General features: G+C 41.8%; 1 protein-coding gene across 2 annotated transcripts in view; it reads left to right on the forward strand.

Moving 5' to 3' along the window:
* The first annotated feature begins 4,112 nt into the window (after positions 1-4,112).
* Positions 4,113-17,489, forward strand: part of ZNF292 (zinc finger protein 292) — a 104,480-nt gene continuing 91,103 nt past the window's right edge. The window contains exons 1-2 of one of the 2 annotated variants that reach the window (XM_011988911.1): positions 4,113-4,415; positions 4,616-4,812. In XM_011988911.1, coding sequence (XP_011844301.1) covers positions 4,645-4,812 — 168 coding nt within the window. In that variant the 5' untranslated portion in view covers positions 4,113-4,415; positions 4,616-4,644. Of the gene's footprint in view, positions 4,416-4,607; positions 4,813-17,489 lie in introns of those variants that run through there. The other variant, XM_011988904.1, reaches the window with a different exon arrangement.

Genomic DNA, 17,489 nt, shown 5'->3' on the forward strand with positions numbered 1-17,489 from the left:
GTCAACATGGTGAAACCCTGTCTCTACTAAAAATACAAAAATTAGCCTGGTATGATGGTGGGTGCCTGTAATCCCAGCTACTTGGGAGGCTGAGGCAGGAGAATCGCTTGAGCCCGGGAGATAGAAGTTGCAGTGAGCAGAGATCGGGCCACGGCACTCCAGCCTAGGGAGACAGAGTGAGACTCCATCTCAAAGAAGAAAAAAAAGAAAAAGAAAAAAAAATGTATACCACATTTATGCTTCCAAGATTTTATTTTGCTTTATTTCACAATTATTTTCATCTTGGTTAAATTAGAAGTTAGGATAATTGAGGCTCTATTAAAAGCATTTTCTTTAAATGTTATTCTCCTTATTTGCATTTGGCTTTTCCTCAAATGGAAAGGAAAAAGATATCCAAATAGACAATTTTTAAAAATCCTTCCTTATTTAATTAACTGTTCATATAAATATATATAAATATATATGCTATCCTTTTTTGTTTTCCGGGAAAAACTCAAGGGCTACAACTAATCCTCTTAAATGTGAGTCCCATGTTTTCTCTGCTTTTGGAATCACTTCAACACGTGGCACAGCACCTGCCTTAATGTTTTTAACATTACATTGACTCCTTTTGCTGTTCCTCTGGAAGAAAATGTCTTCCATGGAAAAGTGTGGTGTCTAACCTATCCCAACAGCGCTTTAACCCATGCTCTTTCTCTTTGCATCTGTGGGCACAGCACTGGTTCCCAGACTCTGGGGATGGGGGTGGGGGGTTTCCACTGGACCAAACCCAGGATAGACTCCGTCCCCCACTTCTGAGATCCAGAGGCTGCTTGTCTGTGGCTGGGCTGCCCAGCCCTTTGGAAGAGAGTAGGCTGATGGAGCCTCCTCGAAATCAGGCAGCAGTGCCCGTGCCACGGCCTCTGCAGGACAGACTCCAGCATCCCCGGGGTGGGTTTCCGGAGCCCCGCGCCCCGCCGCGCCCGGGAAAGGCTCCAAAATCTCTCGGCCCGGAGGCCCCACGCGGCCTCTGCTCACAAGCGGGGAGTTGCAGCCACGCTACAGCTGGCTTGATCCTCAGTGCTGGGTGGAGAAACCGCGGCGGCAAACGCCGGGCCTGCAGCTGCTGCGTGTCGGCGTTGCTGGCTCGCGGGCGGCGACGGCTCCCGGACAACAGAGGACGCGAGCAACCCGCGCAGCGCCCAGCAGGGCCTTGGCAGGGTGGAGAGGCGCAGGCTGGGTTAGCGGAGCAGAGCGGACCGATCTGGTGCCCTTCGTGGCCCCAGGCCTGCGGACCTTCTGTGCTCCCCGGCCCAGGGCGAGAGCGGGGGAAGAGACAAACAGTGCCCCGATAGTGGCGCGCGCTCTCCGCCATCCCCGGGCCTCACGCTTTCACCTCGCGTGCTGGGGCGAGGGCGGGGCTGCGTGGTGTACTGGGTCGGGGGTAGGGAGGACTTGCCAGGCCTTAGCCCTGAGCTGTCGGTCATCCGCTAACGCCGCGCTTCCTGCATCCCTGGCTTGGACCCGAGGCTCTGCGCCGCTTGTCTGTAGCAGACACAACCCAGCTCCCTTACTGTTCTCAGGCCCTGCTATTTCAAGAATTCCAGAAAGAGTGCACCGGCGTGTGCGGGCCGGTGCTGCCCGGAAAACCCGTGAAGCAGGCACGCACGGCCCGGATGCAAGCACATCTGTCCCCTCCCCCAAAGGTCTCCCCAGCTTTATTGATCGCGTGGGTGGGGGGTAGGGATCTAAATTTGTCTCCCAGATTTTCTCTGAAATCGAGTCTCTTGGGAGTGAAGGTCCATATGATTATACCACGTCCATAGCAGTCGCGTTGTGTTCAAAATGGGCATGGGTGCTCGCGGCGCGGATACTGAGTTCCCCAGAGACGCGGAGTCTTTTGCCCCAGGGGCTTATTCTTGTTTTCTCAATGGAACAGGTCTTCGAATTTCCCCAGGAACATCTCAGTAAGTAGGGGTGTGCGTGTTTGTGTGTGTCAGTGTGTGTGTGTAAATGGTTCCTATGAGCTGACAGTTTGGTATTTAAAGAACAAATGGACATAGGCACAGAAGTCATGCCTTTTCCATGGATAAGATTGAGATTTCTGAGATTTCCAAGACAAGGTTGACCTGTCACGGGATAGTATTTTCAATCCTTCTCATTTAATTAAAAAAAAAAAAAAAAAAAAGCCTGCACTTCTGTAGATTTTTGTTGGACATTGTTGTTAGTATCTTAGATTACTATGATGTTCTAAGTTGAATATAGGCATGAATTTTCATAATAGAACACTTGTTATATCGTATGTATTCCCATTGCAGGTCATTTTCCCACCAAACTGTAAGCTTCTTCAAGGCAGGAAGACCTTTTATTCGCCTCTGACTTGTCCCAAACCAAGTAATGCCTGCGAATATCAAGTACCCAATAAATGAGTGTTAATTACACCACTCACCCCCAATCCTTTCATTTCCTGTAGGCTCTAAATATTTCTGTGTGTGCAAAGGAGTAGCAATGGAGGAATGTGGAGATAGGGTTCACAGATACCAAATAAAAGTAAAAGACATGGCCATCAATGCTGATGGATATTTACCAGATAGTAATGGTGCTCAGAATCAGTTTGCTAATCAAGTCTCCTTAGTTTTAGGGTTATGTGGAAGAGGTAGGAATGACCTACAGTATCAGGCAATTCTCTTAAAAATCAATATCTGCATATATATCTCTCCCACCCCTCAACCACCATTTTTTCTTCCTTTCTATAGATTAGGTGTGGTGTAAACCATTATACTTACAGTGGAAATGAGCTTGCTAACCTGTGATACCTTACCAGTCCTTGGATTTACTGGTACATTTGGCTAATCTCATATTTCCCTTTTTACATTTTTCACTGGAATCCTAAGATAACATAAACTGGTGAAACCTGGTTTAGGTATCTAAAATACTTAACTTGGGAAAGTGAGCTGCAAATATTAAAAATCATTAGCTGCCTTAATTGTTGCTTTTTCAACTCAGTGATACCATTATATCCTCTCTCCTCAGCCTTTGAACGTACTTCCTAGTCTCTTCCATGAGTAAACATTTGAAGATTAAACATTTGAAGATTCTACCTTGTTAATATGTAATATTAACTGATACTGTTTTTCATAAGGGGTTTAGCTGTGCCTGGTCACCTTATATAATGCTGCTTTAAAAACATCACCATCACTGATGCGTTATAAAACATTTATTCTGGACAACATAGTATGCAGAACACTTTCCATTAATTACTAGAAATCTCTTGAAGAGGACACTGCCCACAATGGGAACTATTTTTATTTTAGTTGCTTGTACTAGAAAAATAGACTTCACTCAGAGTAAATGATAAGACTGGGTGCCTCATCAATATCATTGTTTCTAAATTTCTGTAGACCATTCAGTTGTGACAGGTCTAATGCTCTAACGGTAACAAAATACTAGTTTTATTAAGAACTTTAGGGTTAAGCTCTTGGATTTTTGTAGCACCTCTTCTACTCTTTTGTTCAAGTGCCAAGTATTAATTCCTTTCAGCTGGTAAGTAAAATGTGGTTCAGAATGCTACCTCTATTTGTAGCATTAGGAAAAAATGCTGTATTTATAATAATTCTCCACAACATTGGTTTATTTTAGCATCAATTTCCTCTCCTCCGTTATGATTTTTAATGGAGTCCTTATTGGTGTTTTTCTTCTTGACCTACTTTCTTTTCAATAGCTTTCATATATAGCCTGTTTTCATTGTTGGTGATTTCTGTAGAGTCTAGTAGAGTCTAAATCACGGTGAAACAGAGTAGTTAGTTATTACTTATTCTAGAAATGTTTTCGTGGTTTAAAAATCATCTGGTCTCTTCATATTCTGACTTCTTTTAAACTATGCTTTTCATGAATTTGCTTCGTTCTCCAGACTGAGGATTGAACCTCATTCTGCTCTGACCCAATTGTTCTTTTCCTTTGTTGCCTCCACCCCCTAAAGAATGTGTTTCCAGGGGACAGGCGTTCTTGGGGCTGAAGAGGAGGAGAGTCAAGTGAGAGGAGATCTGGTACCTCACGCACTAGATCCCTCCTCTCCGGCCTGGTGAGAAGTCAGAGACAATTTTGACAGTTCACAGTCCTGCCTCGGCTCTCACGCTTGCGGTCCATGGGCGGGTTTTACCTTCTCTCTCTTCCTCTGCTTCTGGCCTGTTTACAGGCCAACAGCAAATGCAGCCATTGCCCGAGGCCACTCAGAACTCTCCCTGTGCCATCCTCTTGGGGAACAGGAGGATATGTCCGTAGAAGACTTCGGGGACTGGGGAAAGCCACGCAGGGATCGGGACGACGGAGAGGGTCACCCCTCCCTAGGCTTTTTCCCGTCGCGGCGCCCACGTGACCGAGAGCAGGCCTTCACCAGCCCGCCCCTTTCGGCCGCTACTGCCCACTTCCCGCTCGGGGTAAGTAACCGCGGTTTTCCGCACCGCCCCAACCCCGCCCTTCTCCTTTCCCCTTGCCTTCACCTCCCTCGGGCTCTCTCGCGCCACTCTCCCCACCCCCCTATCTTCCCCATCGGGCCCTTTGTACGTGCTCGGCGGCGTGCAAGCGCGCCTGGCACGTGACCCCGCCGAACGTGGCATTGTGTTATCACGTGACCCAGGTGCGTACGCGACGGAGCGGGGTGTGAAGATGGCGGACGAAGAGGCCGAGCAGGAGAGGTTGAGTCGCGGCGAAGGCGGCTGCGTCGCGGAGCTGCAGCGCCTGGGCGAGCAGCTCCAGGAGCTAGAGCGACAGCTGCGGGAGAGCCGGGTACCGGCCGTGGAAGCGGCCACCGACTACTGTCAGCAGCTGTGCCAGGTGAGGGCGCCCGGTGGTCCCCTCCCCCTTTACCCAGCTAGAAGGGGAAGAGGGCGAGCGAGCGCCAGGCGGCCGAGAGGTGGTCGCCGCTTCCTTGGCATCATCGGCGCCTCCGCCCGGGTGGGAGCGGTAGTAGAAGGAAGGCGCCTTTGTGTGGCTGCAGTTGTGGCGGTTGTTGTCGTCTGCAGCTCCTGGCTGGGGGAAGGGAGTTGTGGTCAAGGCGGAAAATCCCCCCTCCCCTTTCCTTCCCTGAACTCGGGACTGCGCGGTCCTCGCGGCTGAGGAAATGTAGACGGTGCGGATTGGAGAGAGTAGGAGGAGAATGGAGGCCAGGTTCTCTTCCTCCTCCTCTTATTGTGCACTGGGGATTACCGCGCCTCCCGCCTCTGCGCCTCTCTGCTTCCCACTCCGACGGGCCTCCGCCCCCACTGGTTTGATTCCTTTGCCTTCCCCTGCTTTCATCCGTCCCGCCCCCAGCCCCGGCCCTGTCCTGGCTGTCTCCGGGCCTTTGTTGTTCGAATTTCGCCTTAGGACTGAAGGGGCCTTTGTTGATGTTCGGAGGAGCAGTCCCCGCCGACCCCTTCTAGTTGAGCTAGACGTTCCGGAGGGGGTGCTTGGCGGAGGTTGTCCCCTCCTGCCCATACTTGCTTGCTTGGTGCACCCATGGTAAAGCTTGATCTCCTTAGTGTGGAGGAGCTGTCCCTGTACATCTGTCTCAGATTGAATGGCCCTTTGGGACGGCTTTTCCAGAGTCCGTTTCTCGTTTGCTTCCTCCCTTCGAGGAGTATGATTTCCACTATCCTTTCTCTACCGATCACCCCTTCACCCCTGTTTCTTGGAGTTCTCCCTGTTTGGCTTCCTGATGAAGTGGGAGAAGACAGGTTCATGTGGATCTGTGCTTTGGGTAGTTTCAAATCTTTTCTTTGCTTGCCCAAGGACGCTTCTCACCAGTGACTGCATTCTAATCAGAATTTGGAATGTTAATAACACTGTTTGCTAGTGATGAAAATAATTTCATCCTTGATGAAAATCGGAGAGTTTGGGACTACATTTGGACTTCATTACGAGCCTTGCACTTAGGTTTGAAATTTCAAGGTAGTATTGCTGGCTCTGGTGAAGACTTTGATTGGATTGTCTTGAGGAGGAAAAAGAAGACACAATTTACACAGGTCATATTTAGAGTTAACTTGTGAATGTATCTTTACAGAGAATTCGTTTTGGAAAAGTATTGATCTTAACATGGAACAATGGTTGACCATTTTAGCTGAGTAGATTACATTTTCACTTATTTTTTAGCCTCCAAATATTGAAATCTTTCCATTATAATGTCGGATACGTGATCATATACAAAAGAATCTCCGCCGCTGTATGCACTTTATTGTCACAAATTATTTGATGGCTGTTCAAAATCTTAAAAACAAAAACTGTGAGATCAAGTGGTGACTTGTCTAGGAGGATGTGCAATTTGAAAGCTCCCTACTTAGGTAAATAGGTCTGGTGAATACCTGTGGCAAAATTAAAGGCTCATTCCTTTGAATTCTAATATTAAAAAATTGTTGAAATTTCTCAGTTTCTTTACCTTGCAGTACCCACTCATTCTTAATTGGTCTTTAAAGATTTATTTTAGAGAGAAAAAAATTTCTCTAAGATACCTATAATAGGAAGTATTTCATTAGTAAGTCGAGTCAGTTTTTATATAATAATCAGTGAGAACTATTAAAGTCTAGCTTTGCTGAAAGACATTTTTACCCTGATAGTGTCCACTGATAGTTTTAAGGCTAATTACTGTAAATTCTCTTTTGTCAGCGGTATTTTTAAGCAGGATTAATAATTCTGGGAAAATAGAATTTCATGCAAGCTAGACCCCCCCTCCCTTTTTGTGGGTGTGTGAGGTTGTAAAGTTATCACTTAAAGATTATTTATTTATTTATTTTTGAGAGACGGAGCCTTGCACTGTCACCCGGGCTGGAGTGCAGTGGTGCGATCTCAGCTCACTGCAACCTCCGTCTCCCGGGTTCAAGGGATTCTCCTGCCTCAGCTTCCCAAGTAGCTGGGACTACAGGTGTGCGCCACCATGCCCAGCTAATTTTTGTATTTTTATTAGAGATGGGGTTTGGGGTTTCACTATATGTTGGTCAGGTTGGTCTTGAACTTCTGACCTCAAGTGATCCACCTGCCTCCATCTCCGAAAGTGCTGGGATTTCAGGTGTGAGCCATCTCACCCCGCCAGACTTACAAGAGTTTTTAAATGAGTGAAACAGCATTTTAAAAATCAGAATGAAAATAATTTCCTACATTAGTTTCATTAAATGATTAGTCTTACACATAAATTGTTATGGATGCTACTGACAAAAAACATCAAACAGTAATGAAACGAAGGCTGGATTTGTGGATTTCAAAAATTATAAAATATTTCATACACTGTGATCTCAGAATAATTTAAGTACACTTAAAAGCAGTCTCCATTTGAAATGATACGAAGTGTGTCTAATTTCCTCTGGAACGTTTTCTGGGGTGGGGTTTTTTGTTTTGTTTTTCAGGTAACCTATTTATGTTAGTGATCTTGTCAAATGGAGGTAACTTGAAACCATTGTTTTATTTATGTTTATTTACAGGGGTGGAGGTGGCTCACGCCTTGAATCCCAGCAGTTTGGGAGGCCAAGTTGGGCGGATTGCTTGAGGCTGGGCAACATGGTGTGGCCCCTTCTCTACAAAAAATAGAGAAAACAAAACAAAACAATTAGCCAGGCTCCGTGGCGAGTGCCTGTAGTCCCAGCTACTCGGGAGGCTGAGGTGGGAGGATCATTTGAACCAGGGAGGCAGAGGTTGCAGTGTACAGAGATTGTGCACTTTGCACCTCCAGCCCAGGTGACCGAGCAAGATTCTGGCTCAGAAAAATAAAAAATAAAAATAAAATTGTATCTTAGCAATTACTACCTAGCATTTTGATACGAAGTTGAGTGAAGCAGTGTTTAACAATTGTAGAATTTATTGGCACAATCTAAATATAGTGAGTGCCAGGGATACTAGGAGCTAGAAATTATCTGTTAGTTTCTAACCTTGAGATTATTGTTTAACTTTTTCTATTTAAGCTTTTCCTGTAAAACTGGGATAGTCACATGCTTCAAGAAGGCAAAGATGAATAAACGTTTGTCAAAGTTAATGGGCTTCAGAATTAATATTCTGCCAGTGTTGATGCTTAGTGCTTGTGTAACCCTTATTTTTGCATTTACTTTAAAAAATGAATTAGTTTACTTTCTATGTAATGTTTATGAACAAAAGTTAAGTTTCTGGAGAATGTGGTGAAACCCACAGAAATAGGAGTTGCTTATGATCCCTAGTTTATAGAGTTTTATTTTTGAGTGAGGTAGGAGATTAATAGATTTTTTTAATTCTGAGTAGCAGAATAGAAACGAAAGGCATTAAATGCTTTTCTTAACAGTGTTGTTTTGCTCTTTCTGGAAATAAGCCCCCCTCTTTGCTTATTTAAATGAGAATTTGCTTAAAGCTTAAGTGGGAGGAGGGAAGAGTAAGTGGAGGATGGGCATGGTAGAGTGCCTGTCATAAATCTTAAATTTTCCTTATTTTATTTTATTTTATTTTTTGAGAAATGGGGTCTTGCTATATTGCCCAGGTATGATCTCAACCTCAAACTCTTAGGCTCAAGTGATCCTCCTGTCTCAGCCTTCTTTTTTTTTTTTTTTTTTTGAGTTGGAGTTTAACTCTGTCACCCAGGCTGGTGTACAATGGCGCAATTTGGGCTCACCACAACCTCTGCCTCTTGGGTTCAAGCAATTCTCCTGCCTCAGCCTCCCGAGTAGTTGGGATTACAGGCATGTGCTATCATGCCCGACTAATTTTGTATTTTTACTAGAGACAGGGTTTCTCCTTGTTGGTCAGGCTAGTTCTGCCCCCCTCAGCCTCCCAAAGTGTGGGATTACAGACATGAACCACCACGCCCGGCCCTTTCTCAGCCTTCTAAGTAGCTGAGACCTCATATACCACCACGCCCAGCTCTTAAATTTCCTTGTATCTTTTCAAAGTTAGCTTTAACATGGGCAATATAACCAACTCATTTTCTTAAAATTGACTTAGAATAAGTATATAGAATAACCAGAAGTAATTTCTTGTATTTACTTGTTTTAGGATTATTACTGTATTTATTATATAAAAAATTGGTTATAATTGGAATCTTTTGGACTAGTTAATTGTATTAGACTGGGCCAGTAGTCAGTCATTCAACATTTCTACTGTATACAGGCTAGGCAAGCATGCTCATGGTCCCTTCAAAGAGTTTATAGTCTCTGGAGGAAGGTAGACAGATAATCGTAAACTGTGATTTATATATTTTATTGCAGAGATGAGTACAGTAAAGAGGAAGGTTATTTGGGAGTTTTAAAAGAAGCATTCCAACAGAGGAGTTGTTCTAAAGAGATTTTAAAATAATGGTTGGAAAAATTGGCCATTGTAATAGTTGATTTGTTGGAATATGATATTTACTGACAGCACTATATACTGGACTGACTGACTGGTTGATTGTAACTGTTATTGACCATTGATCAGTAGTGATCTGGTGGCTGACAGTTGTTTTAAAGGGTTGAATTGCAGTCGTGTGTGTGTGTGTATAATACACACACACATACACGTGTGTGTATAATACACTGTGTATATGTATGTGCAAGGACCTAGGTTTAGATGTTACAGAGGATATAAGATACAAGAGACTCTAATAAAAAAAAGTATGTGTGTGTGGGTGTGTGTGTGTATATACATATGTACGATGTGTGTGTGTATATACATATATATGAAGTGTGTGTATATATATAAAATTTTCTTAGTTCATATAAGCAGTGCTTCTCAACTGGGCATAGTACTTTCCCTACCTCCAGTTATCTCTTCAAGGGCACTTAGAAATATGTGGGATCAGGCTTTTGGATGTTGCTATTACTAGGGATGTGGTACTGGCATTTAGTGCCCATGACCCTGAATGCTAAATTTTCTGAAGTGATCAGGACAGTCCCAACAAATGGAAACATAATCCCTCTGTCTAAATACCTGCAGTGCCCTTTTCAGAAACATTGAACAGAAAGAAAAATAATATATTTAGAAGGTTTTTTTGTTTGTTTGTTTTTTGTTTTTTGTTTTTTTAGTCCTTATACTCTTTTCATATTGAGATAGTTAAGCTCCAGATATATGGTTAATTTGGAACAGGTTCAGGTAAATGATATGCAACTATATTTAAGTATAATTTGTACTGACCATGAGAGGTCAAGAAGCTTTCTACTTTCTTAGCAGAAATTACAAGCAATTACTTAAACAGTTAGTAAAACAACTCTTACTAGGTTAAAGAAGGCAGCAACTTCAGCATAATTATCCTGATTAAAGCAAAGGTTTGACATTTTGGTGTAACAAATTCCGTACTTTTAAGCATTTATATGCAAGGACCTAGATTTAGATGTTACAGGAAATAAAAGATATGGGCGACTAGTGGGATATAAATTAGTAAGATAATATTTAAATATCACTTCAAAATGACAGCTGAAAAGATGTCAAAAGGCAGTGTATTAACTAACAAATTCGTTTTGCTTTATTTTTATTTTATTTATTTATTTTTTCTGAGACAGGGTCTCCACTCTGTCACCCAGGCAGGAGTGCAGTGACACAGTCACGGCTCACTACATCCTTAACCAGCTGGGCTTAAGTGATCCTCCTGCCTCAGCGTGCCGGGTAGCTGGGACTACAGGTGCACATCAACATGCCTGACTGACTTTAACATTTTTTGTGGAGACAAGATCTCCCTACGTTGCCCAGGTTGATCTCAGACTCCTGGGCTCAGGCAATCCTCCCACCTTGGTCTCCCAAAGTGCTGGGACTATAGGCATGAGCCTCTGCACCCAGCCTGGTTTTGCTTTTTTGTTGTTTGTTTTGTTTTGTTTTAAATTGAAAATGTACTAATTGAAATGGTTTTTAAAAATTCACCCTGAGAAAGGGCATACAATGAAAACTTGATCTTTTTCCCATTCTAGAGTTCTGGTCTCATTTCCATGAAGACAGATCCCCTAATAGTTTCCAGAACTAGTTTGCTCTTTTTAAGAAAATAAAGATAACTACACTGCATCTTGCTTTCCCTCCCCCCAGAGGCATCTTCTAGCTCATTCCATAGCTGCTCATGTAAGTTTATGGCTTTCTGTTGTATAGTGTATAGTAATTCTAGTCTATGACTGTGTCTGATTAATCAGTTCATTATCAGTGGATATTTGGGAGAGTAAGTTAATTTTATGTATAGTAACTTAAAGAGTTCAAAGTAGGTAGTAAGCACTTCAGGCTGGGGTATCAGGGAAGGCTTTACCAAGAAGGTACTATTTGAGCTAGTCTTCATTACCTTTATTAGCCATTAGTGGTGCCTGATTGGTATAAGAAATAAAAACCAAATTAAAACTGTTAGAGCTACAGAATGTGTAGGTTACATATTTAGACATTTCTTTGTATATTTTATGTCTCATCAGTTTGATACAAGTTGATTCTTCTGTTTATATACATGTTTTGCTTAGCTTTAATTATAACTGCAAGAGCTTTGAAACTAAGCATTTTCCTTAAAAATTAGACTCTTATTTTTGACTATTAGAGGCTATCTTAATTTGTAGGACACTTCAAATCAGAAGAAAAGATAGCTTGCTTGTTAATTAGTGATAATTACTTCAGGTATTGAGGGAGCAATAAGTCATTTAAACTTTTAGAAGTTTAGATAATGCTCAGGGGAAATAATGTTTTAAATGTTCATAATTAGTGGGATTGCATGTTAAGAGATAATAAATTCTACTTTGCAGAATATGCTTATATCAATTTTAGCAGAGGGGAAAACTTTACTAAGCTGTGCTTGTCCCCTTCTTATCCTTTTTGGTCCTAAATTAAAATGAGGGAAGAGAACATTCATTCTGCAGATGTACTTCATAACATATAATAACCTGCCAAACAGGATTTTCATAGGTTTTTATCTGTAAAACTGCTGCTGTACTTATTTTCTTGAGCTTCTGTCAAAGATGAGAGGTTACATTATTTTTCCCAACTCCTACAGATAAATTCAGTTTATAAAATTAACCAATCAATGTGAGTATCCTCTTATAGTTGTAAAATGGAAAGTTTGCTTTCATTAGTATGTTTGTCAGCATACACTGCAACTTTTAACTATGTATTGTTTTCCAGGAGAGCCTCTTGATTCATTGTTTTTGTTTTGGCATTGGCAGTTGCACAATGTATCTCAAAAGAAAAATGTTATCTTTTCCCCCTTGACTTACATTTTAAAAAGAAAGACTAAAGGTCTCTAAGTAAATATGTTCAGCTAAGAAGATTTGTTAAAATTCAGTTACATACATAAGGCCTGGCACAGTGGCTCACGCCTGTAATCCCAGCACTTTGGGAGGCCGAGGTGGGCGGATCAGGAGGTCAGGAGATCTAGACCATCCTGGCTAACACGGTGAAACCCCGTCTCAACTAAAAATACAAAAAATTAGCCGGGTGTGGTAGTGGGCACCTGTAGTACCAGCTACTCCAGAGGCTGAGGCAGGAGAATGGTGTGAACCCGGGAGGCAGAGCTTGCAGTGAGCCTAAATCATGCCACTGCACTCCAGCCTGGGCGACAGATCAAGACTCCGCCTCAAAAAAAAAAACAAAAAAACCCACACATACATTTCAGTTATATATATCTTTTCTTGATTTATTCTAATCAGATGTTTAAATTGCTCTTATGTGGGAACAATAAGGTAGCTATGGAGAATTATGGAGTGGACCTCTACCTTAAAGAGCTTACAAAATCAACAGTGTGTATTAACTGTTAAGTGACAGTATTAGATAGTAAGGCATCTAGCGGTGTAATAAGTATGGATTCAGAGAAGTAGAGCATCTTGAAATTATTGTAGCCAAAAATTGAGCAGGAAAGGAAAACACTATTTACATTGGATCTTGAAGGATTTTGGATAACCAAAGAGAAGTGGGAGGATTGAGAATAAAAGCTCAGATAAATGGACCAACTATTCAAACTGGCGTTTTTGGAGAAAAATGTCAAGTGATAGGATTGAAAGGATAGATTAAAACCAGACTAAGAGTTTAGGATGCCAAGCCAAGAAGTTTTGATAAATCTTGTAAGCATAGATTTATGGTTACATGGCCTAAAGACTCATCCTTCTGTGTTTGAGGCATTGAAATAAAAGTTAAATTCAGAATGTTACAACCCTTGTTTCCCCCACCCCGCCCCCACAAGTATCCTGTATCAGTTACTGTCATGTTACAGACTATCCAAAAACTTACTGCCTTTAAAAGAACAGCCATTTTTATTATTGTTCGCAAGTCAGTGGGTCGGCTGAGTGGTTCTGCTGTCAGCTCTCAGGTTATCTGGGGCTGAATGGTCCCAGATGGTTTCATTCATATGTCTGGTGGTTGTCAGGCTGGTCTAAAGGCTTCACTTGGGCTGGCTTATTTCTCTATTCTTAGCCTTCTCTAGTAAGGTAGCCTGGATTTCTTTACATGGCATCAAGAGAGTAAGTTCTTTTCCACACATGCTTTACTTTGTATGCCCCTCCTGGTGTCATATTTATACTGATGTCCCGTTGGCTACTGCCAATTAAGTGGTCAAACTCAGCTTCTTTGTGGGAAGGGGACCACACATGCTATGGGTACAGGGAGATGTGATTCTTTAGGGACCATTTCTGTAACACTCTACTACATGTCCCATTTCCCTTTATTCCCTACTGCAGTGTGAGGCACTTTTATAGGACAAATTTAATTTTTTACTCTCAATTGCTATTGCCTCTGCTTTCTTTCTTGTCACTCATCTTCTCTAACCACATCTGTGTCCATCTGATTGCCAAAGTCATTCCCATTCCTGCTTTCTGATCTCAGTCTCTAAATAAAAGAGAGGCATCCTCACCCCATCACTGAGACTTTAGAATATTTGTGGAATGACCTCGTTTTTGTTTTTGTTTTGTTTTTGATATGCAGTCTCACTCTTTCGTCCAGGCTGGAGTGCAGTGGGGTGATCTCGACTCACTGCAACCTCCACCTCCCAGGTTCAAGTGATTCTTTTGCCTGCACCTCCCAAGTAGCTGGGACTACAGGCATGTGCCACCACGCCCGTCTAATTTTTTTTTTTTTTTGGTATTATTAGAGATGGGGTTTCACCATGTTAGCCAGGCTGGTCTCGATCTCCTGACCTCTTGATCCGCCCTCCTCAGCCTCCCAAAGTGCTGGGATTACAGGCGTGAGCCACCTTGCGTGGCTAGAATGACCTCTTTATTTACCATGGTTCTTTACCTTGATATTAAACCTGGTCTGAATTTGTTGTGTTGCATTATCTCTACCTTGTATAGTCTGATAATGACATCCTAGTTCTTGTCCCAGTGAACTTGCTTTTAACATTCCTTTCAGTTTGTGAAATTCTCCAAAGTCCTGCTTTTGTCTTTCTCAGTGGCAGACTACTTCTTGTAACAGTGTTTCTCAAACTTCAGTTTGCAGAAATCAAAGAGAGTAAGTCTGTAGATCTCAGAGTTACAAATTATTCACCTCAGCTTATCCAGGTTCAACATTCCAAATCTGAAATGGTAAACACTCTGGTCCCAAGCATTTTCAGATTAGGGATACTCAACCTGGAGTAAGATGTAACTTTATTTTACTTCACTATTTAGTTGTCACACTGAAACAAAATGACCACAAAACAATACTTATCCTTACTATGTGTGACACATTCTGTTTTTACTTATTTTAAAATGTTACTCTTGATTTTATAATCCACCAATAGGTCATAACCCACAGTTTGAAAAATACTCTTTTAGAGGGTTACTGGGATTCAATTCAGTAGTAAGTAAAAAAGTAGGCAGTCCCTATGTTTAAGCTAGTCTTTTAGTCTAGTTGACCCAGAACATTCTTTTATTTAGAAGCATCAAAATTAAAATACAGTTTCACATTTCTTTTCTTTTCTTTTCTTTTCTTTTTTGAGATAGAGTTTCTCTCTTGTCTCCCAGGCTGGAGTGCAATGGCATGATCTCAGCTCACTGCAACCTCTGCCTCCCTGTTTAAGCGATTCTCCTGCCTCAGCTTCCCGAGTAGCTGGGACTACAGGCAGGCACCACCAAGTCCGGCTAGTTTTTGTATTTTTAGTAGAGACGGGGTTTTGCCATGTTGCCCAGGCTGGTCTCAAACTCCTGACCTCAGGTGATCTGCCTGCCTTGGCCTCCCAAACTGTTGGGATTACAGGCGTGAGCCCCATCACCTGGCCAGTTTTACATTTCTTAAAGTGAATGCTAGAAACCCAACATTATGTTCACAGAACCCAATTTGAGAAATACTGATGCGTAGGAAAAAACCTACATTTAAGCATGAACCCAGTGCTCTCCCTCCTACTTTTTTCAGCATTACTTTTTATTATTCTACAGGAACTTTCTGCTCCAAGTTTATTAATTCCTCACAAGCATACCTGTTCATTTTACTGCCTTTGTGACTGCTTAGATAACTTTGCAATGTTACAATAGTGGAAAGCCAAATGGCTTTGAGTTCAACTAACAGCTCCCCCACAATCTGGGAGAAATATTCAGCTCCGTAAGTCATGCTTTCTTTGAAAAAATAAGGCTGAGGTAAGGGATGATAAATGCCTACCCATAGAGGGTAGGAGACACTGGTGAAGGCTCCCAGCACAGTATCTGGCATAAGGAAGACATCATGAACAAGTAGTTTTTGAGTCATTCTCAACTCTACTTGTACCTTAAAGCCCAGGATGATTACGTGTTTTCCGAGTATACCCTTCTCTGGTCTGCACTTGCTCTGAGAGTTACTTCTGACTTCTGTCATTGACTATGTTATGTTGCTTGTATAGCATGGATTTTTCAGTATGATTTAACTTTATTTTCAATGTTTGAAAATTTGTTCTAACTTTTTCAGTTTTGGTTAGGAAAATATACATGAGTCATAAATATGTGTGCATTTGTTGCCTTTTGTTTCTTTGTTGCATGCTCTATGTCCTCAGTAGATTTTGGGTTCCTTCATTGGACATACAATGCTTTGATGTAGTAAGTTCTCCGTAAGTATTTCTTTGAGATTTTTTCTCAGAGCTTTACTTGTCCTCAAATATTAACACTTTTGAGTTTTGATTTGCCCAAGGTGCCAGAGTTAGGATATGGTTAGCCCCCAGGTTCAAATTAAATATATTTTGCTGCCTGTGTCTCCCGTGTTCTTTTGTTAAAAGAGTTACTTGACTCTTCCTGAAATAGGTTATACTGTTTTATTGTAGTAGTGTTAAAAAACTACTTTAATAGTAAAAATACTACTATTTATTTCCATAAACTAGGAAATGAACTGCAGGAAGAATCATTTATTTATTCCATTAGCAGTTACTTGGTGCTTAATTCGTGGCAGACACTGTACTATTGGTATAGGAAAAATTTGCTGTCACTTTAGCAAAAAACTTGCAAAAGTTAAACTTCTGAAGTCAATCCTGAAATCTTTTTTCCCTCAGTACATTTCGTTTTCAGTTAAAGTAAAACTGACTCTTGAATCTTCTGTTTTAGGCCGGGTGCAGTGGCTCATGCCTGTAATCCCAGCACTTTGGGAGGATGAGATGGGTGAATCACCTCAAGTCAGGAGTTTTAGACCAGCCTGACCAACACGGTGTAACCCTGTCTCTACTAAAACTACACAAATTAGCTGGGCTTGGTGGCACATGCCTGTAATCCCAGCTACTTGGGAGGCTGACCCGGGAGAATCGCTTGAACTAGGGAGGCAGTGGTTGCAGTGAGCCAAGATCGCACCATTGCATTCCTGCCTGGTCAACAAGAGTGAAGTGAAACGCCATCTCAGAAACAAAAAACAAAAAACTTCTGTTTCAATGACAACCTTGCTGTTTGTACATTTAGTTTTCCTGAAATACTTTTGAGATTATGAGATTGAGGAGAGCTATGTTTGTTAGATATATTTTGCTGCTCTTTATGTGGTTGAGAAAGTAATTTGAACTAAAATTGTGTAGGAATTCTTGGCTAATTCAGAAACTGCCACCTAACTGGCATTCAAAGTTAATCCAAATGTGATTATCCAGAGTGTAGTCCTTTCTTTACCTGTAAAGGCAGAACCAAAAGGACTCTTAGTGAAGCTTCTCCATTGTCTTGGACTGAAGGCACCCATCCTCACTCAGACTGTCATTGTCCAAAATCAGTAACGTTGTTTTACTTACAAGTTAGGAAATTCAATTACCTAATTTCCATAATCTGCAAATGGGTGGAACCTTGGAGTTAGAGGTAAGACCAACCAGATTGAAGAGACAGGGAATCAGTATTCAGAACAGGCACTGTTAGATGCTTTACTAACGATTAATTGTTTAATCTGAAGGCCTATGAGATCATAGGATTCAAGAACCATTTAGTTTGTTTTAGTATCCAAGTTAATTTAAATTGCCTCCTACGACCTCACCATTACTAGTATATAATACTTGCTCAGTGTGACCCAGCGTCATCAAAAATTAAGTGATTATTTAGGAAGACTGAGGCATAGGGTTAAATGGCTAAAACTAAGCAGTGCTTTAAAAAATGAAATTTCAAATACCTGGAAAATGTCTTCATGTGGAACATTTGGCATCCTTATTGATGCCTGATATAGGAGGTGATATATTAGCTTCATAATAGTTTTTTTTTTTTTTTTTT

The sequence above is a fragment of the Mandrillus leucophaeus genome, unplaced genomic scaffold (genome assembly GCF_000951045.1).
Source record: "Mandrillus leucophaeus isolate KB7577 unplaced genomic scaffold, Mleu.le_1.0 Scaffold1092, whole genome shotgun sequence".
In the NCBI taxonomy this organism is placed as follows: Eukaryota; Metazoa; Chordata; class Mammalia; order Primates; family Cercopithecidae; genus Mandrillus; species Mandrillus leucophaeus.